Genomic DNA, 15,538 nt, shown 5'->3' on the forward strand with positions numbered 1-15,538 from the left:
AGTCGTTAAGTGTCTACCTTCGGCTCAGGTCATGATCCTAAGGTCCTGGGATTGAGGCCCGCATCAGGTTCCCTGCTCAGCCGGAGGCCTACTCCTCCCCCTTCTTCTCCCCCTGGTTGTGTTCTCTCTCACTCTGTCTGTCTCTCTCAAATAAATTAAATTTTAAAAACAAATAAATACCATAAGATTATCCTGAACTTTTTTTATCCTGAGTATAGGTCCATAGTCCTTCAGTCCTGATGTTAAATCCTGTTGCCTAACACTCTCATGAAGAACAGTAGACTAACCTCCAAGAAATTGAGCACACTCTTTAGACTTAAGTGACAGATTTCACACTTTTAAAACATTGCCAGTTTTCAACATAAAACCAATGAACCCTCGTCTGGTATTTCCTAAAGAAAAGTTCTGGGAAAGCTTTTTTTTTTTTTTTTTTAAGATTTTATTTACTTATTTGATAGATCACAAGTAGGCAGAGAGGAAGGCAGGGTTGGGGGGAAGCAGGCTCTCCGCTGAGCAGAGAGCCCAAAGTGGGGCTGGATCCAGGACCCTGAAATCATGACAGGAGCCAAAGGCAGAGGCTTGGGAAAGCTTTTTTGTTCCAGATGTGTTTGTCTTTATTTTAAAATTCCTTGTTAAATTTTATTTAAAATGTGTAAGAATGTAGTGTACTAAATTCTAAAAATCATTTTAGTACATTTTCTTCCTTGCCATAGTAAAAGCCAGCAAACATAGACCAGGAGTTGTTTGTTCTCTGTTAGGATTTGACAGTAGGCAGGAGTTAGCCCAGTTGTCATTTTGGCTGGCGTTGGCATGATCACAGCATGCTTTTTTACAGTCAGATACAGTTAGAGGGGTCAAGTGGGATTTTACATTTCTCTAGGAGCTCCCAGATTACAGTCTCTCTTTGGAGATCATGAGAGGGTGCTTAGAGTTTTTGTTCTCTAATTTTTTTTTTAATTTATTATTCATTTTAGAGCACACACAAGCAGGGGGAGGGATATCGGAAGAATCTCAAGCAGACTCCCTGGTGAAAGAGGATCACATTTTAGGGCTCCCTCCTATATCCCCAAGATCATGACCTGAGCTGAAACCAAGAGCCAGATGCCCAACTGACTGAGCCACCCAGGCACCCCTTAGAGTTTTTAAAGGAGCTTATACTCTTTGGAGGAGCAATTATTTGTAGCCTAGAAAAATAATTTATTTCAGTGTAAAAATAAAGTTTTTATCATCTTATTTCTCAGTTATGTGTTGAGATATGAAGGAAACATTTTCAACTGTACAGTTTGTGCTGAGGAAAAATAAATGACAGTAATATCAAGTACTGCTGTAAGTGGTATTTAGCCGTAAAAAAAATAAATGTTTGAATTGCTATATATTTCAGATCACAATAACATTAATAACATCCCTGCATTTGTATTGAGTGGTAACAACCATTGCTGCATATTTTCCAATCACATGAGAACCTTCTGTGTTTGGTTCTGGAATGTTGCCGTGGTCACATTCTGTTGGGCAGAGAGTAGTGAACTGTGGAACCAGTGGCAATCCAGGACACATAGGCCTGGAACTAGGGTATCTGAGAATTGTGCAGTGTGTTGAAGCCACACTTGGCATGGACCAGAAGACTCTGAAGAAGCTGGTGGAGTCCATCAGTAATACTGTCAAGAACTGTAAGTACTGACCAGACACCCAATACTGTCTGAACATCTTTTTTTTTTTTTTTTTAAAGATTTTATTTATTTGACAGACAGAGATCACAAGTAGGCAGAGAGGCAGGCAGAGAGAGAGGAAGAAGCAGGCTCCTGCTGAGCCCGATGGGGGGCTCGATCCCAGGACCCTGGGATCATGACCTGAGCCGAAAGCAGAGGCTTTAACCCACTGAGCCACCCAGGCGCCCCTGTCTGAACATCTTTATTCCATCAAATAGAAACATTGATTGACCTATTTGACATCAACAAGTTCTTGGTAACCTTCAAAATAGAGTTTCTCTAATTTCAATATTTTGGCCATTAAAAAAAATAGATCATAAGTGAACTTACAAGATCCCTGCACTTACACTGAAAATATTTAATATTTTAATCCTAAAATGTGTATGTGGAAAAGTTAATTTGAGAACTTAAATGATAGCGTACGTGTGAAAGGACTATCTGCCAACCATGTACTGATTCTGTTTCAGTCTGAAATTTGATAAGAGATTTCAGACTCTAAAGGTTTACTCTAAAGGTTTTCCCTAAGTTTTCTGGCACAAAACCTGTAGAGGTATTGGATTGACAGAGCTACAGAAGATATTTTAGATGCTGAAGAAATATAGTACATGGCAAGTGCTTATTAAAATTAATGTAACAGATTTGGGGGGATTCCTTGCCCTGATTGCCCTGATAGACCTTAGAAAGTAATCGTCTGTATTTTGTCTCTCGGGCAATGCAACAAACAGTCCTGACTCAGAATTCTGAGAATGGCCTCAGTGGGACAGTCACCACCTTAAGATCTCCTTGTAGACTTAATTGAGTTTTCTTTTACACCAGGTGTGTTTTATTTTTTATTTTTTTTAAGATTTTGTTTATTTATTTATTTGACAGATAGAGATCACAAGTAGGCAGAGAGGCAGGCAGAGAGAGAGGAGGAAGCAGGCTCCCCGCCGAGCAGAGAGCCCGATGCAGGGCTCGATCCCAAGACCCTGGAATCATGACTTGAGCCGAAGGCAGAGGCCTTAACCCACTGAGCCACCCAGGCGCCCCTACACCAGGTGTGTTTTAAATGACTTGGCGTTCCTCAGGCACTTCCAGGGCCTGTTTTTCCAATCCTGCTGTCAGACAGCCCTTAAAGTCCATCTGGCAGATTTAACCAATGTTGAATATGCTATCTTCTGTTTGCTGTTTTCTGAACAACCTGAGTTTCATAACATTCAAAAGGCGATTTTGCAGACTTTAAAAATCTAATCTCTCCCCATCCTAAAGACTATATTCATTAATATCTGCTACTCAAATGTGTGTTCAATACCTAATTTGTTACTTAAAAACAACTCTCTGAAAGTCTGTAGGTTATGAATATGTAATACTAGACCAGACTGATATTCCATATAGTCTCCTACTAAGAGGATACTTAACAGTTATGTGAAAAAGAGGAATGAGTGGCATTCCTTTCCAAAGTGTTGATGCTAAGTTATGATCAAAAAAAAAAAAAAAAAAAAAGTTCAAGATGTAGGGGTGCCTGGGTGGCTCAGTGGGTTAAGCCTCTGCCTTTGGCTGGGGTCATGATCCCAGGGTCCTGGGATCGAGCCCTGCATCAGGGTCTCTGCTCAGTGGGGAGCCTGCTTCCCCCTCTCTCTTACTGCCTCTCTACCTAGTTGTGATCTCTGTCTGCCAAATAAATAAATGAAATCTTTAAAAAAAAATAGAAAACCTCAGGCTGTAGCTATTCAGCAGTGTAACCAGATTACTATTTCACACTCCAATTATTTAACTCATGTTTATTGAGCTCTTTATTGGGAAGATGCTGTGCTGAACAGTTTATGTTCATCTTCAATTCTCAAACCCAATGAGGGAGGTGACATTTTCCATGTTTTCAGATGAGGAAACCCAAGTCTTAGATTGTCTGGAATTAAAGTGGACTTTTCTAGTGGAGGCAAAAATAGAACTCAGGTAAGTCTGAGCCAGAACCTGCTCTCAATTTTTCTCAAATTAATGCTACTGATAAGCATTCTAGACTCATGTGGTCATTCTGTATAGGAAAGTGCAGAATGAAAGTTGAATTTGGCTCACTTCTTGGGTCCTTCCGTTGAGACCAGGACAGACATTGGCCTCTCAGGACTGGAATTTAGTTTTGTTGCAGTTGTTGTCTTAAGGTTTTATTTTTAAGTAATTTCTACAACCCAACATGGGCCTCCAGTTCACAACCCCAAGATCAAGAGTCGCATGCTCTCCCAACTGAAAGCCAGGTGCCCCTGGAATGTAGTTCTTAATAGGTAGGTGTGGGGAGGGCTAATAACTAGTGCCATCTTGGCCTCCTTTCAAGAAAGGACTGTCTTGGGGCAGCTGGCTAGAATAAAACATTCAAGAGCTAGAGCTGCATTGTCCAGTACAGTAACCATTAGCTATGGGTGGCTATTATCTAAAAAAATATTTTAAGTAATCTCTACACCCAAGATGCAGCTTGAACTCACAATGCTGAGATGAAGAGTCGTTGCATGCTTTAGCAACCAAGCCAGCCAGGTGCCTCATTTTGTTTAAGTATATGTGAGACTATTTAAATGTGAATTAAAATTAAGTAGGATTTTTTTAAACCTTTAATCTAGTGGGGGTGGCAGATCATTACCTCAGGACATAATAAATGGCTTCATGGGTATGCAACCTGTGCATTGTCACAGGGCCCCATGCTTAGTTTAATGCTCTGCTAACACTGACTGAATGTTTTGAGTTTTGCCTTGGGCCCACAAATTCTGTAGTTTATCTTGGCTAGGTACTTCTTCCTCATAATATGGTAGGAGTATCTCCACCATCAGAATTACCTAAAGAGTCATATTGAAAATGCAGATTCCTGGATACCACCCTAGGTACGTTTAAAAATCTGTAAGTGGGGGCCAAGCATCCAGATCATTGACTCCGTGTATTAGACACACTTAAGCTTAAGAATTCCTGATCAAAATTATCTTTTCCAAGTGAAACTTCAGTCCCTTTTTTAAATTTATGAGTTGTCTTTTTTTTTTAATTATTCTAAATTTACACATTAAGTTGCATATTCACACATCCTTGGCAATCTGGCTTTGTGTGTGTGCATGTATGTGTGTGTATGTATATTAAATCTTTTTTTGGTCTCTCTGGGATTTGAAACCTAGCTGATTTATTGTCTTGGTATTATTTCTCACATTGATAATTAATTTTTTCCCTTAAGCCTTCAAAACTGTCATTTAGAAACAACTAGTATGCAGGGGTTTCCACTACCTACTGCCTTATTTTGTGCTTTAAACACAGAAAATTGTACTTTTTTCTTCCTTCTTCAGAATCGTAAATAATATTACTAACTACATGGTGGCTGTCTTCCCTTAGAATTTTTTTTTTTAATTTAAAATTCAATTAGCCAACATATATCTTAAGTTTCATGAAACTTCAGTTCTATCACCCTAATAATCCCAATTTGACTGATAGGAGTTGACCCAGTCTTTTTCACAGTGTTGTTTAGCCACAATTTTTACACTTACATAGATCAAAAAAAATTTTTTTTAAGCTAACTGAAGAATTTTAAAACTTCCCAATAATTTCTTGTTTGATTCAAGTGATTATCTTGCCATCAAGAAGTTACTTTGAACCCTGACTCATCCAGTATATCCCTTTACCTCTCCTGTTTATAAGGGGTTATCCTTTATTTCAGCAAACATTTGAGAACCTACTATTGTGCTTGGCACTACTGGATACTGAATAGATAATTAATTCAAGGATAAGAGGTTTTTCTCAAATGCCTTGCTAAAATCCATATACTTCGCGAGCTGCATTTCTCCGATCCACTCCTACCAAGAGGAGGAAATAGGTTAAATCTAGTATGATAAACTCTTGTGAATTCAAGAGCCCCTGAGTATTCATGAATCTTTTAATTCAATTGATCATCTCTTCTGGACTTAGCCCAGGACCACCTAGATACCCGGTAGCCCAATATTTACCTTTCACTTTGTGAGACATAACATGGGCCAATATGTATGCATATATAGGTTAGTATGCATACGTATTTTCCAGCTATGTCTGCTGAGAGGGCTTGGAAATATTCTGCCTTCCCCCATTATTTTTTAAGAATATAACCTAATATTTATTAATACATCAACATTACATTTTTTCATGGACAATGGTGATTTTTAAGGGAAGGGATATTAAGATACATAAGTCTTAGATAATACATTATTTGATCATGTTGACACAGTTTCTTTGAGAACGCATCACTTTGTGAATATTCCTAAGTTTTTGTTTTTGTTTTTTTTAGGTGGAGAGTATCAATAAAGTCTTAAAAGGAGGCAAACGTTCAACCTCCCCATTTCTCAATTTTGTCACATTCTGTTTAGGCCATATTATGTATTGGGCTTAGAAATATTAATACCCCAATAATAACCAGCACACCCAGTGCCTAGGCCTTGGTGTCTAAATGCCAGTCTCCAATAAAAAGAACCAGGATTCCTTGAAGAAGTAGCTGCACAGAGTGTAGAAGGAAACCCTACACCACACCTGTATGTTTCTCTTTTACTCTGACATTACTACCAAATACCACGTTTACACTTCTGACATTTCTGGTCTCCAACAACTGTGTGGTTTTTTCCCAGCAAGGAATTTTCTGGGACATCCCAGCGATTTTTTAATCCTGACACTAACTGAGATGGCATCAGATCCCATAAATTGAGTTCAGTTCCATAAGACTGTCTCCCACTTCAGATGACCATCACAAGTCCAGGTTGTTTTATCTTCATTTCTGACTGACTGGCTATAAATTGGAAGTCCAATTAATTTGCTAGAGCAGCTCACAGAACTAAGAAAAATAGTTTATTTAATAAATTACTGATTTATTATAAAGGGATATAATCGGGAAGAGCTAGATGGAAGAGATGCATAGGGCAAGGTATGTGGGAAAGGGCATGGAGCTTCCATTCTCTCTGCCAGGACATTCATATGTTCACCAACCTAGAAGCTCCCTGAACACTATTTTGGGGGCTTCATGAAGGTTTCATCACATAGGCTTCATAGATAATTAACTCAAGAGCCAACCCTTCTGAGAACAGGGGATGGGGCTAAAAGTTCCAAGCTTTCAATCAACACTTTGGTCTTTCTGGTGACCGGCTCCCATCCAGAAGTCACTAGCAGTCACCTCATTAAAACAAAAGATTCCTATTACCCCTCCACCCCGATGTTCTAAGAGATTTAGGAGCTTTGTGTTGAGAACCAGGGTCAATGACTAAATTTAACAAAAGATACTCCTACTGTTCACATCATTTAGGAAATCCCAAGAGTTTGGGGAGCTATGTGTTAGGAACCAGGGGCAGGGACCAATATATATATATATATTCCCTGTTATCTTACACAGAGGTGATAATGAGATTAGCCCAACAAATAGTACCAGGAAGCAAAGAGGTGAAAAAGCCAGTGGGTTGTGCTATGTGAAACATACAAGAGCCAACTCAAACTCCTAATGGCCAAAACTAGAACAATTTCAGTAAGAAGATTAACAATTATTACAAATAAGTATTATTTGTCTCTCTGCCTCCCCCCACCCCATAGTGACATAAATAATTGAGTAAGTAAATGGGGAAAAGATCTCTTTCTTTCAGGAGAACTCCAAATAATAGTATAGATGCTCCTTTCCAAGTAGTGGGATTCCATTTTACTTGAATAGTTGGCTTCTAAAGAATAAATTGTGGGTGGGGGGAGAATAGATTGTGGAAAGGGAAAACAATAACTAGAGTGGAGAACCCTGTAGACTAGCTTAACCAAATGATCAAAGTTATCAGCCGTTAACCTTCTTAATATGTATCACCCTGACATGTGAGAAGAACAGCAATTTATCTCTGGTAGTCTTCACCAAAACACCTAACCATGGTCTAATTGTGAGAAAAACATTAGGCAAACACAAACTGAGGAACGTTATGCAAAATAAAATACCAAGATCACAAAGACTGAAAACTATCACAGATTTGAAGAGACATGACAACCAAGTTTATCCTAGCTTGGATTCTGGAACCCCTAAAGAGGACTTAAGTAGGAAAAGTGGTAAAATCTGTAGTTTAGTTAATAATAATGTGCCAATGTTAGCATATTTGTTTTGACAACTGTATCATGGTTCTGTAAGGTGTTAACAGGGAGAGAGTGAAGATTTTATGCAAACTTTATCATCATTGCTTCTCTTTCGTGAATCTAAAATTATTCCAAAATAAATAACATGGGCCAATCTCTAGGACCTCACCATCCTCATTCACATGTGATCTTTCACATATAATTTACCATGGTTCCTTGACCTCATGAGTAAGGTTTTAAGATGTAATGAAATATGAGCTTACGTGGATAAAACCCAGAGAAAGTACCTGCTAAAGACTGGGCCTAAAATCCTTGATAGCTGTGTTGAATGACTTCTTAGTATTTGACTCAGAGCAGCTCCTGACTCAAAACCTCCCTTTCCTCAGGGATCCATTTTCACATTGTTGTGCTAACATTTCCATTCGTTGATAATTCTCTCCCTCAGAACCGAGCAGGACTATCAGGCAATCATTAACATACTCTGGACTCCATATAGTGCATCCACACCTGAGCTTCCTTTTTCTTCATATTCAAGAAGGAAGAGGAGGAGGCAGCAGTTTTCAAGTTTTCAGCCTCAGAGCAGCTGCATCCCCTTCTGTGACCTGGCCTTGAAAAGTCACCTTGCCTTATTTCCACTGAGCTCTACTGGTTGAAACAGTCTCACACACAGACACACACACACACACACACACACACACACACACACCCTGCTCCCTCCTAGTTTCAAGTAAAGGAGAGACCCCCATCTCTCAGAGGAATATCAAAATAATTGTACAAAGAGCATATGGCATGGGAAGGACTGTTAAAATTGTTTTCGGGAAGACAGTCTTGTCATATCTCAACTCCCCATTCATCAGGTAGTTTCAAGAATCTACTGCCAAAATGTTCTCCCTTAAAGATTTTTATTTATCAGAGAGCAAGAGAGCTTAAGCAGGGGGAGCAGCAGGCAGAACAGGCAGAGGGAAAAGCAGACTCCCTGATGAGCAAGGAGCCAAATGCAGGATTCAATCCCAGGATCCTGGGGTCATGACCTGAGCCGAAGGCAGACCCCTTATTATTATTTTTTTTTTCTTTTGGAAGATGTTTTATTTTATTTATTTTTTTTTGGAAGCTATTTTATTTTATTTATTAATTTATTTATTTTCAGCATAACAGTATTCATTATTTTTTCACCAAACCCAGTGCTCCATGCAATCTGTGCCCTCTATAATACCCACCACCTGGTACCCCAACCTCCCACCCTCCCCGCCACTTCAAACCCCTCAGATTGTTTTTCAGAGTCCATAGTCTCTCATGATTCACCTCCCCTTCCAATTTACCCCAACTCCCTTCTCTAACACCCCTTGTCCTCCATGCTATTTGTTATGCTCCACAAATAAGTGAAGCCATATGATAATTGACTCTGCTTGACTTACTTCACTCAGCATAATCTCTTCCAGTCCTGTCCATGTTGCTACAAAAGTTAGGTATTCATCCCTTCTGAGGGAGGCATAATACTCCATAGTGTATATGAACCACATTTTCCTTACCCATTTGTCCGTTGAAGGACATCTTGGTTCTTTCCATAGTTTGGCGACCGTGGCCATTGCTGCTATAAATATTGGGGTACAGATGGCCCTTCTTTTCACAACATCTGTATCTTTGGGGTAAATACCCAGGAGTGCAATTGCAGGGTCATAGGGAAGTTCTATTTTTGATTTCTTGAGGAATCTCCACACTGCTCTCCAAAGAGGCTGCACCAACTTGCATTCCCACCAACAGTGTAAGAGGGTTCCCCTTTCTCCACATCCCCTCCAGCACATGTTGTTTCCTGTCTTGTTAACTTTGGCCATTCTAACTGGTGTAAGGTGATATCTCAGTGTGGTTTTAATTTGAATCTTCCTGAGGGCTAGTGATGATGAACATTTTTTCATGTGTCTGATAGCCATTTGTATGTCTTGATTGGAGAAGTGTCTGTTCATATCTTCTGCCCATTTTTTGATATGATTGCCTGTTTTGTGTATTGAGTTTGAGGAGTTCATTATAGATCCTGGACATCAACCTTTTGTCTGTACTGTCATTTGCAAATATCTTCTCCCATTCCGTGGGTTGCCTCTTTGTTTTTTTGACTCTTTCCTTTGCTGTGCAGAAGCTTTTGATTTTGATGAAGTCCCAAAAGTTTATTTTTGTTTTTGTTTCCTTTGCCTTTGGAGACATATCTTGAAAGAAGTTGCTGTGGCTGATATTCGAAGAGATTAGTGCCTATGTTCTCCTCTAGGATTCTGATGGATTCCTGTTTCACGTTGAGGTCTTTTATCCATTTTGAGTTTATCTTTGTGTACGGTGTAAGAGAATGGTCGAGTTTCATTCTTCTACATATAGCTGCCCAGTTTTCCCAGCACCATTTATTTACACTGTATATTTTTCCCACTGTATATTTTTTCCTGTTTTGTCGAAGATTAATTGACCATAGAGTTGAGGGTCCATATCTGGGCTCTCTACTCTGTTCCACTAGTCTATGTGTCTGTTTTTATGCCAGTACCATGCTGTCTTGGTGATCACAGCTTTGTAGTAAAGCTTGAAATCAGGTAACGTGATGCCCCCAGCTTTATTTTTGTTTTTCAACATTTCCTTAGTGATTCAGGGTCTCTTCTGAGTCCATACAAATTTTTGGATTATTTGCTCCAGCTCTTTGAAGAATACCAGTGGAATTTTGATCGGAATGGCATTAAAAGTATAGATTGCTCTAGGCAGTATAGACATTTTAACAATGTTTATTCTTCCAATCCAAGAGCATGGAATGGTCTTCCATCTTTTTGTGTCGTCTTCAATTTCTTTTTTTTTTTTTAAGATTTTATTTATTTATTTTGACAGAAATCACAAGTAGACAGAGAGGCAGGCAGAGAGAGAGAGGGAAGCAGGCTCCCTGCTGAGCAGAGAGCCCGATGCGGGACTCGATCCCAGGACCCTGAGATCATGACCTGAGCCGAAGGCAGCTGCTTAACCCACTGAGCCACCCAGGCGCCCCTTCTTCAATTTCTTTCATGAGTATTCTGTAGTTCCTCAAGTACAGATCCTTTACCTCTTTGGTTAGGTTTATTCCCAGGTATCTTATGGTTCTTGGTGCTATAGTAAATGGAATTGATTCTCTAATTTCCCTTTCTGTATTTTCATTGTTAGTGTATAAGAAGGCCACTGATTTCTGCACATTGACTTTGTATCCTGCCACGTTGCTGAATTGCTGTATGAGTTCTAGTAGTTTGGGGGTGGAGTCTTTTGGGTTTTCCATATAAAGAATCATGTCATCTGCAAAGAGAGAGAGTTTAACTTCTTCATTGCCAATTTGGATACCTTTTATTTCTCTTTGTTGTCTGATTGCTGTTGCTAGGACTTCTAATACTATGTTGAACAAGAGTGGTGAGAGTGGGCATCCTTGTCTTGTTCCTGATCTCAACGGGAAGGCTGCAAGCTTTTTCCCATTGAGGATGATATTTGCTGTGGGTCTTTCATAGATAGATTTGATGAGGCTCAGGAATGTTCCCTCTATCCCTAAACTTTGAAGCATTTTAATCAGGAATGGATGCTGGATTTTGTCAAATGCTTTTTCTGCATCAATTGAGAGGACCATGTGGTTCTTCTCTCTTCTCATATTAATTTGTTGTATCACATTGATTGATTTGCGAATGTTGAACCATCCTTGTAGCCCAGGGATGAATCCCACCTGGTCATAGTGGATAATCTTTTTTTTTTTTTAAGATTTTATTTATTCATTTAACAAAGAGAGAAATCACAAGTAGGCAGAGAGGCAGAGAGAGAGAAGGGGGGGGAAGCAGGCTCCCTGCTGAGCAGAGAGCCCGATATGGGACTCGATCCCAGGACCCTGAGATCATGACCTGAGCCGAAGGCAGAGGCTTAACCCACTGAGACACCCAGGTGCCCCGGTGGATAATCTTTTTAATGTGCTGTTGGATCCTGTTTGCTAGATCTTGTTGAGAATCTTAGCATCCATATTCATCAGTGATATTGGTCTGAAATTCTCCTTTTTGGTAGGGTCTTTGCCTGGTTTGGGGATCAGGGTAATGCTGGCTTCATAGAAAGAGTCTGGAAATTTTCCTTCTGCTTCAATTTTTTGAAATAGCTTCAGGAGAATAGGTGTTATTTCTTCTTTGAAAGTTTGGTAGAATTCCCCAGGGAATCCGTCAGGTCCTGGGCTCTTGTTTTTTGGGAGGTTTTTGATCACTGCTTCAATCTCGTTACTAGATATCGGTCTATTCAGATTGTCGATTTCTTCCTGGTTCAATTTGGGGAGTTTATAGTTTTCCAGGAATGCATCGATTTCATCTAGGTTGCTAAGCTTATTGGCATATAACTGTTGATAATAACTTCTGATGATTGTTTCTACTTCCTTGGTGTTAGTTGTGATCTCTCCCTTCTCATTCATAATTTTATGAATTTGGGCTTTCTCTCTTTTCTTTTGGATTAATGCGGCCAATGGTTTATCGATCTTATTGATTCTTTCAAAAAACCAGCTTCTAGTTTCATTGATATGTTCTACTGTATCTCTGGTTTCTACCTCATTGATCTCAGCTCTAATCTTGATGATTTCCCTTCTTATGTGTGGAGTTGGTTTGATTTGTTGTTGATTCTCCAGTTCTTTAAGGTGTAGAGACAGCTGGTGTATTCTGGATTTTTCAATTTTTTTGAGGGAGGTTTGGATGGCTATGTATTTCCCCCTTAGGACCGCCTTTGCTGTATCCCATAGGTTTTGGAGCGAAGTGTCTTCATTCTCATTGGTTTCCATGAATTGTTTCAGTTCTTCTTTGATCTCCTGGTTGATCCAAGCGTTCTTAAGCAAGGTGGCCTTTAGCTTCCAGGTGTTTGAGTCCCTTCTGAACTTTTCTTTGTGATTGAGAGGCAGACCCCTTATTGACTGAGCCACCCAGGCATCCCACGTGTTCTCCCTGAAGTGCAAATACAATCCTGTTAACTTGCCAGTGAAAATTTTCCAGAAACTCCTCATTGTCTGTAAAGTCAAGTCTGCCATCTAGCTGCACAACACCATTTGCAGCTAGTTCTCAGAATATACCTCCAAGCTGCCTCCTCTGACAAATGCTTGCTTTGGCAGGCCTTAGCTCAAATGACACCTCCTTGGGACTTTTAATTTCCTCCTGCCTACTCCAGTTGATTATTCCTTCCTTTGGGTCACCATCAAACACCATCAATCGTAGTGCTTGTCATACTTGCAGCACTTTTTTTTTTTTTAAATCTTAGCCAAAGGGTAACAACTTGGTGAGCAGCAAGCATGGTGTATGCATTGCCTGGTTCACAAGAGGCTCTTAATAAATGGTTATTGGAGGGCGCCTGGGTGGCTCAGTGGGTTAAGCCACTGCCTTTGGCTCAGGTCATAATCTCAGGGTCCTGGGATCAAGTCCCGCATCGGGCTCTCTGCTCAGCAGGGAGCCTGCTTTCCTCTATCTCTCTCTCTCTCTGCCTGCCTCTCCATCTACTTGTGATCTCTCTTTGTTGAATAAATAAATAAAATCTTTTAAAAAAAATGGTTATTGGATAGATAAAAATGACCTGTATGTCATATTTCAGTTACACTGTGGAGCTTGAGAATCTAACTCAGTTCATAAAACAGTATTAGTAGGTACCTTTGTAATTCCTTATTCTTCAGATTTTGTCAACCATTCCCCTAAGAACCAAACCACTCTGACCATCGTAGAAACCCTAATGTTGTAAACTGTGTATGTGCTGTGTGTTGTCATTGATTTCAGTTGGGGGACATGAAATCATCTCAGACAGCATCTAAAATTTCTCCCCACCTTCTCTATAAAAAGAAAGTAGGAGGCAGGGGTTGGAGAAGAAAAAAGAAATAACCAGCTTTCCTTCCCAGCTTTTCTGGTTCTTTCAAATAATCTTTGATTCATAGAATTGGGTTTTCAGGAACTGAAAAGAATCTCAAAGATCATCTAGGACAATACCCAGTTTTATAGGTGAGGACTCTGACCATTAAGAAGCTATATGACTTGTCTAAGTCCCCTGTTTAGGTAAGAAATGAAGGGGAATCTAGGCACTTTAGTACCCCCCAACCCACTAAATCTAATTCCTTAATTCTAAGTCCTGAAAATGCATTAGAATATCCACACACTTCTTTAAAAAAATACCCTTTTCCTAAGTCTAGACTGAAATCTAGGCGTATGAATGTTGAAATATTGGAAATTTCTATTTGAAAATTAGTCACCAAGTCCTACTGATTTTCTCTAACTTCTCAGGCCCTTTCCCAGTCTCTGACCTTATTTCCACCTCCCTAACCAAAGCCCTATCACTCCAAGCCTGGCTTCTATGCTTCCAGTTTTCCCCTTAAATATAACTTTGCTACATGAATTTTCCTAAACCACTTCTCCACCCTTAGGTCCTAGAAGAATCAACCCAGCTCTTCTTTAAAAGCTAATTCCAGGAAGCCTGGGTGGCTCAGTGGGTGAAGCATCTGCCTTTGGCTCAGGTCATGATCCTGGGGTCCTGGGTTGGAGCCCTGTGTTGGGCCCCCTGCTCAGTGGTGAGTCTGCTCCTCCCAATCCCTTTACTCCTCCTCCCTGCTCTCTCTCTCTCTCTCTCTCAAATAAACAAATAAAACTTTTTTTTTTTTAATTTATTTGACAGAGAGAGAGCACAAGCAGGGGGAGTGTCAGGGGGAGAGGGAAAAGCAGACTCCCCACTGAGCGGGGAGCCTGATGTGGGGCTCAATCCCAGGACCCCCTGAGCTGTAGGCAGACACTTAAACAACTGAGCCACCCAGATGCCCCAATAAATAAAACTCTTTAAGTAAATAAAAAAATAAAAGCTAATTTGTGGGCCTGATGTTAGTGATCCTGACTTGGTAGTTCTGGGGCAAGACATGGGACTCTGGATTAAATAAACAGTGGAGAGGGGGTTGATTCTCTCTTATAGATGGTTCATGAGAAAAAATCATTGCTCCAGTAAAATGCAGTTGATGCTTGAACAACCTGGAGGATAAAAGCACATTTAAGTGGACCCGCAGTTTGAATGTATGTGGTTCAAGTGAACTGTAAATGTTAATTTTCTGACTAGGCTTTCAAGGACCTCTGCCATTAACCCATCCTCTTCAATCTTGTATTTTCACTTCTCAACTTGCTGTGCTTCCAGTAAAGCATGTTCAAACCTGACAGCAGTTCTAAGTCTTTCCTTTACCCATGTTTTCTCTCCCTGGAATTCTCTGTTGTACTTCCCTCAACACATTCCTTCCCATATAAATACTATGCATATCTATAATGGTGAGTGTTAGTATTACATAATTTTTCATTTACATACTCTCTTATGAGACTTCTTGGTGACTCCCAGAAAGGTAAGCTCTTAAGTAACAAGTCATGTCCTACTTTCTAATCGCCAGAGCATCTAGCAGCACGGGGACAAAAGAGCTGCTTAGTAAAATATTTTTTATTAGATTGGAGTACTCAAGGACTAAGTCTAAGCTGTATTTGTATTTTTATTTTGCAGTCAAAAAAAGTGAAGTAGAGTGTCTCCTACGACTTTTTCACAGCTTGGTGGAAAGAGCTAATGTAAGACTTAATAACTTCGGACTAGACCGTAACACGTTTCGAGTGATCCTGCACAACATATTTGGGATGACTGATGATATGCTAATGAACAGGGGTAAGAGTCTTAAGAAACTGAAATGGGCCAAGCCGAGATGGCAATATATATGCTGTACATACTACTCTGTGGCAAATATATATTTGTAATGACAAATTTATAGATGCCAAATTTTTATATATATA

At 39.8% G+C, this 15,538-nt stretch overlaps 1 protein-coding gene across 2 annotated transcripts in view; it reads left to right on the forward strand.

Annotated features, from left to right (window-relative positions):
* Positions 1-508: 508 nt before the first annotated feature.
* LOC116568558 (EF-hand calcium-binding domain-containing protein 1-like) overlaps positions 509-15,538 on the forward strand; it is a 31,853-nt gene continuing 16,823 nt past the window's right edge. For both annotated transcript variants that reach the window (XM_032304021.1, XM_032304020.1), the window contains exons 1-2: positions 509-1,667; positions 15,258-15,413. In XM_032304021.1, coding sequence (XP_032159912.1) covers positions 1,484-1,667; positions 15,258-15,413 — 340 coding nt within the window. In that variant the 5' untranslated portion in view covers positions 509-1,483. The remainder of the gene's footprint in view (positions 1,668-15,257; positions 15,414-15,538) is intronic.

Source organism: Mustela erminea, chromosome 11 (genome assembly GCF_009829155.1).
Source record: "Mustela erminea isolate mMusErm1 chromosome 11, mMusErm1.Pri, whole genome shotgun sequence".
Taxonomy (NCBI): domain Eukaryota; kingdom Metazoa; phylum Chordata; class Mammalia; order Carnivora; family Mustelidae; genus Mustela; species Mustela erminea.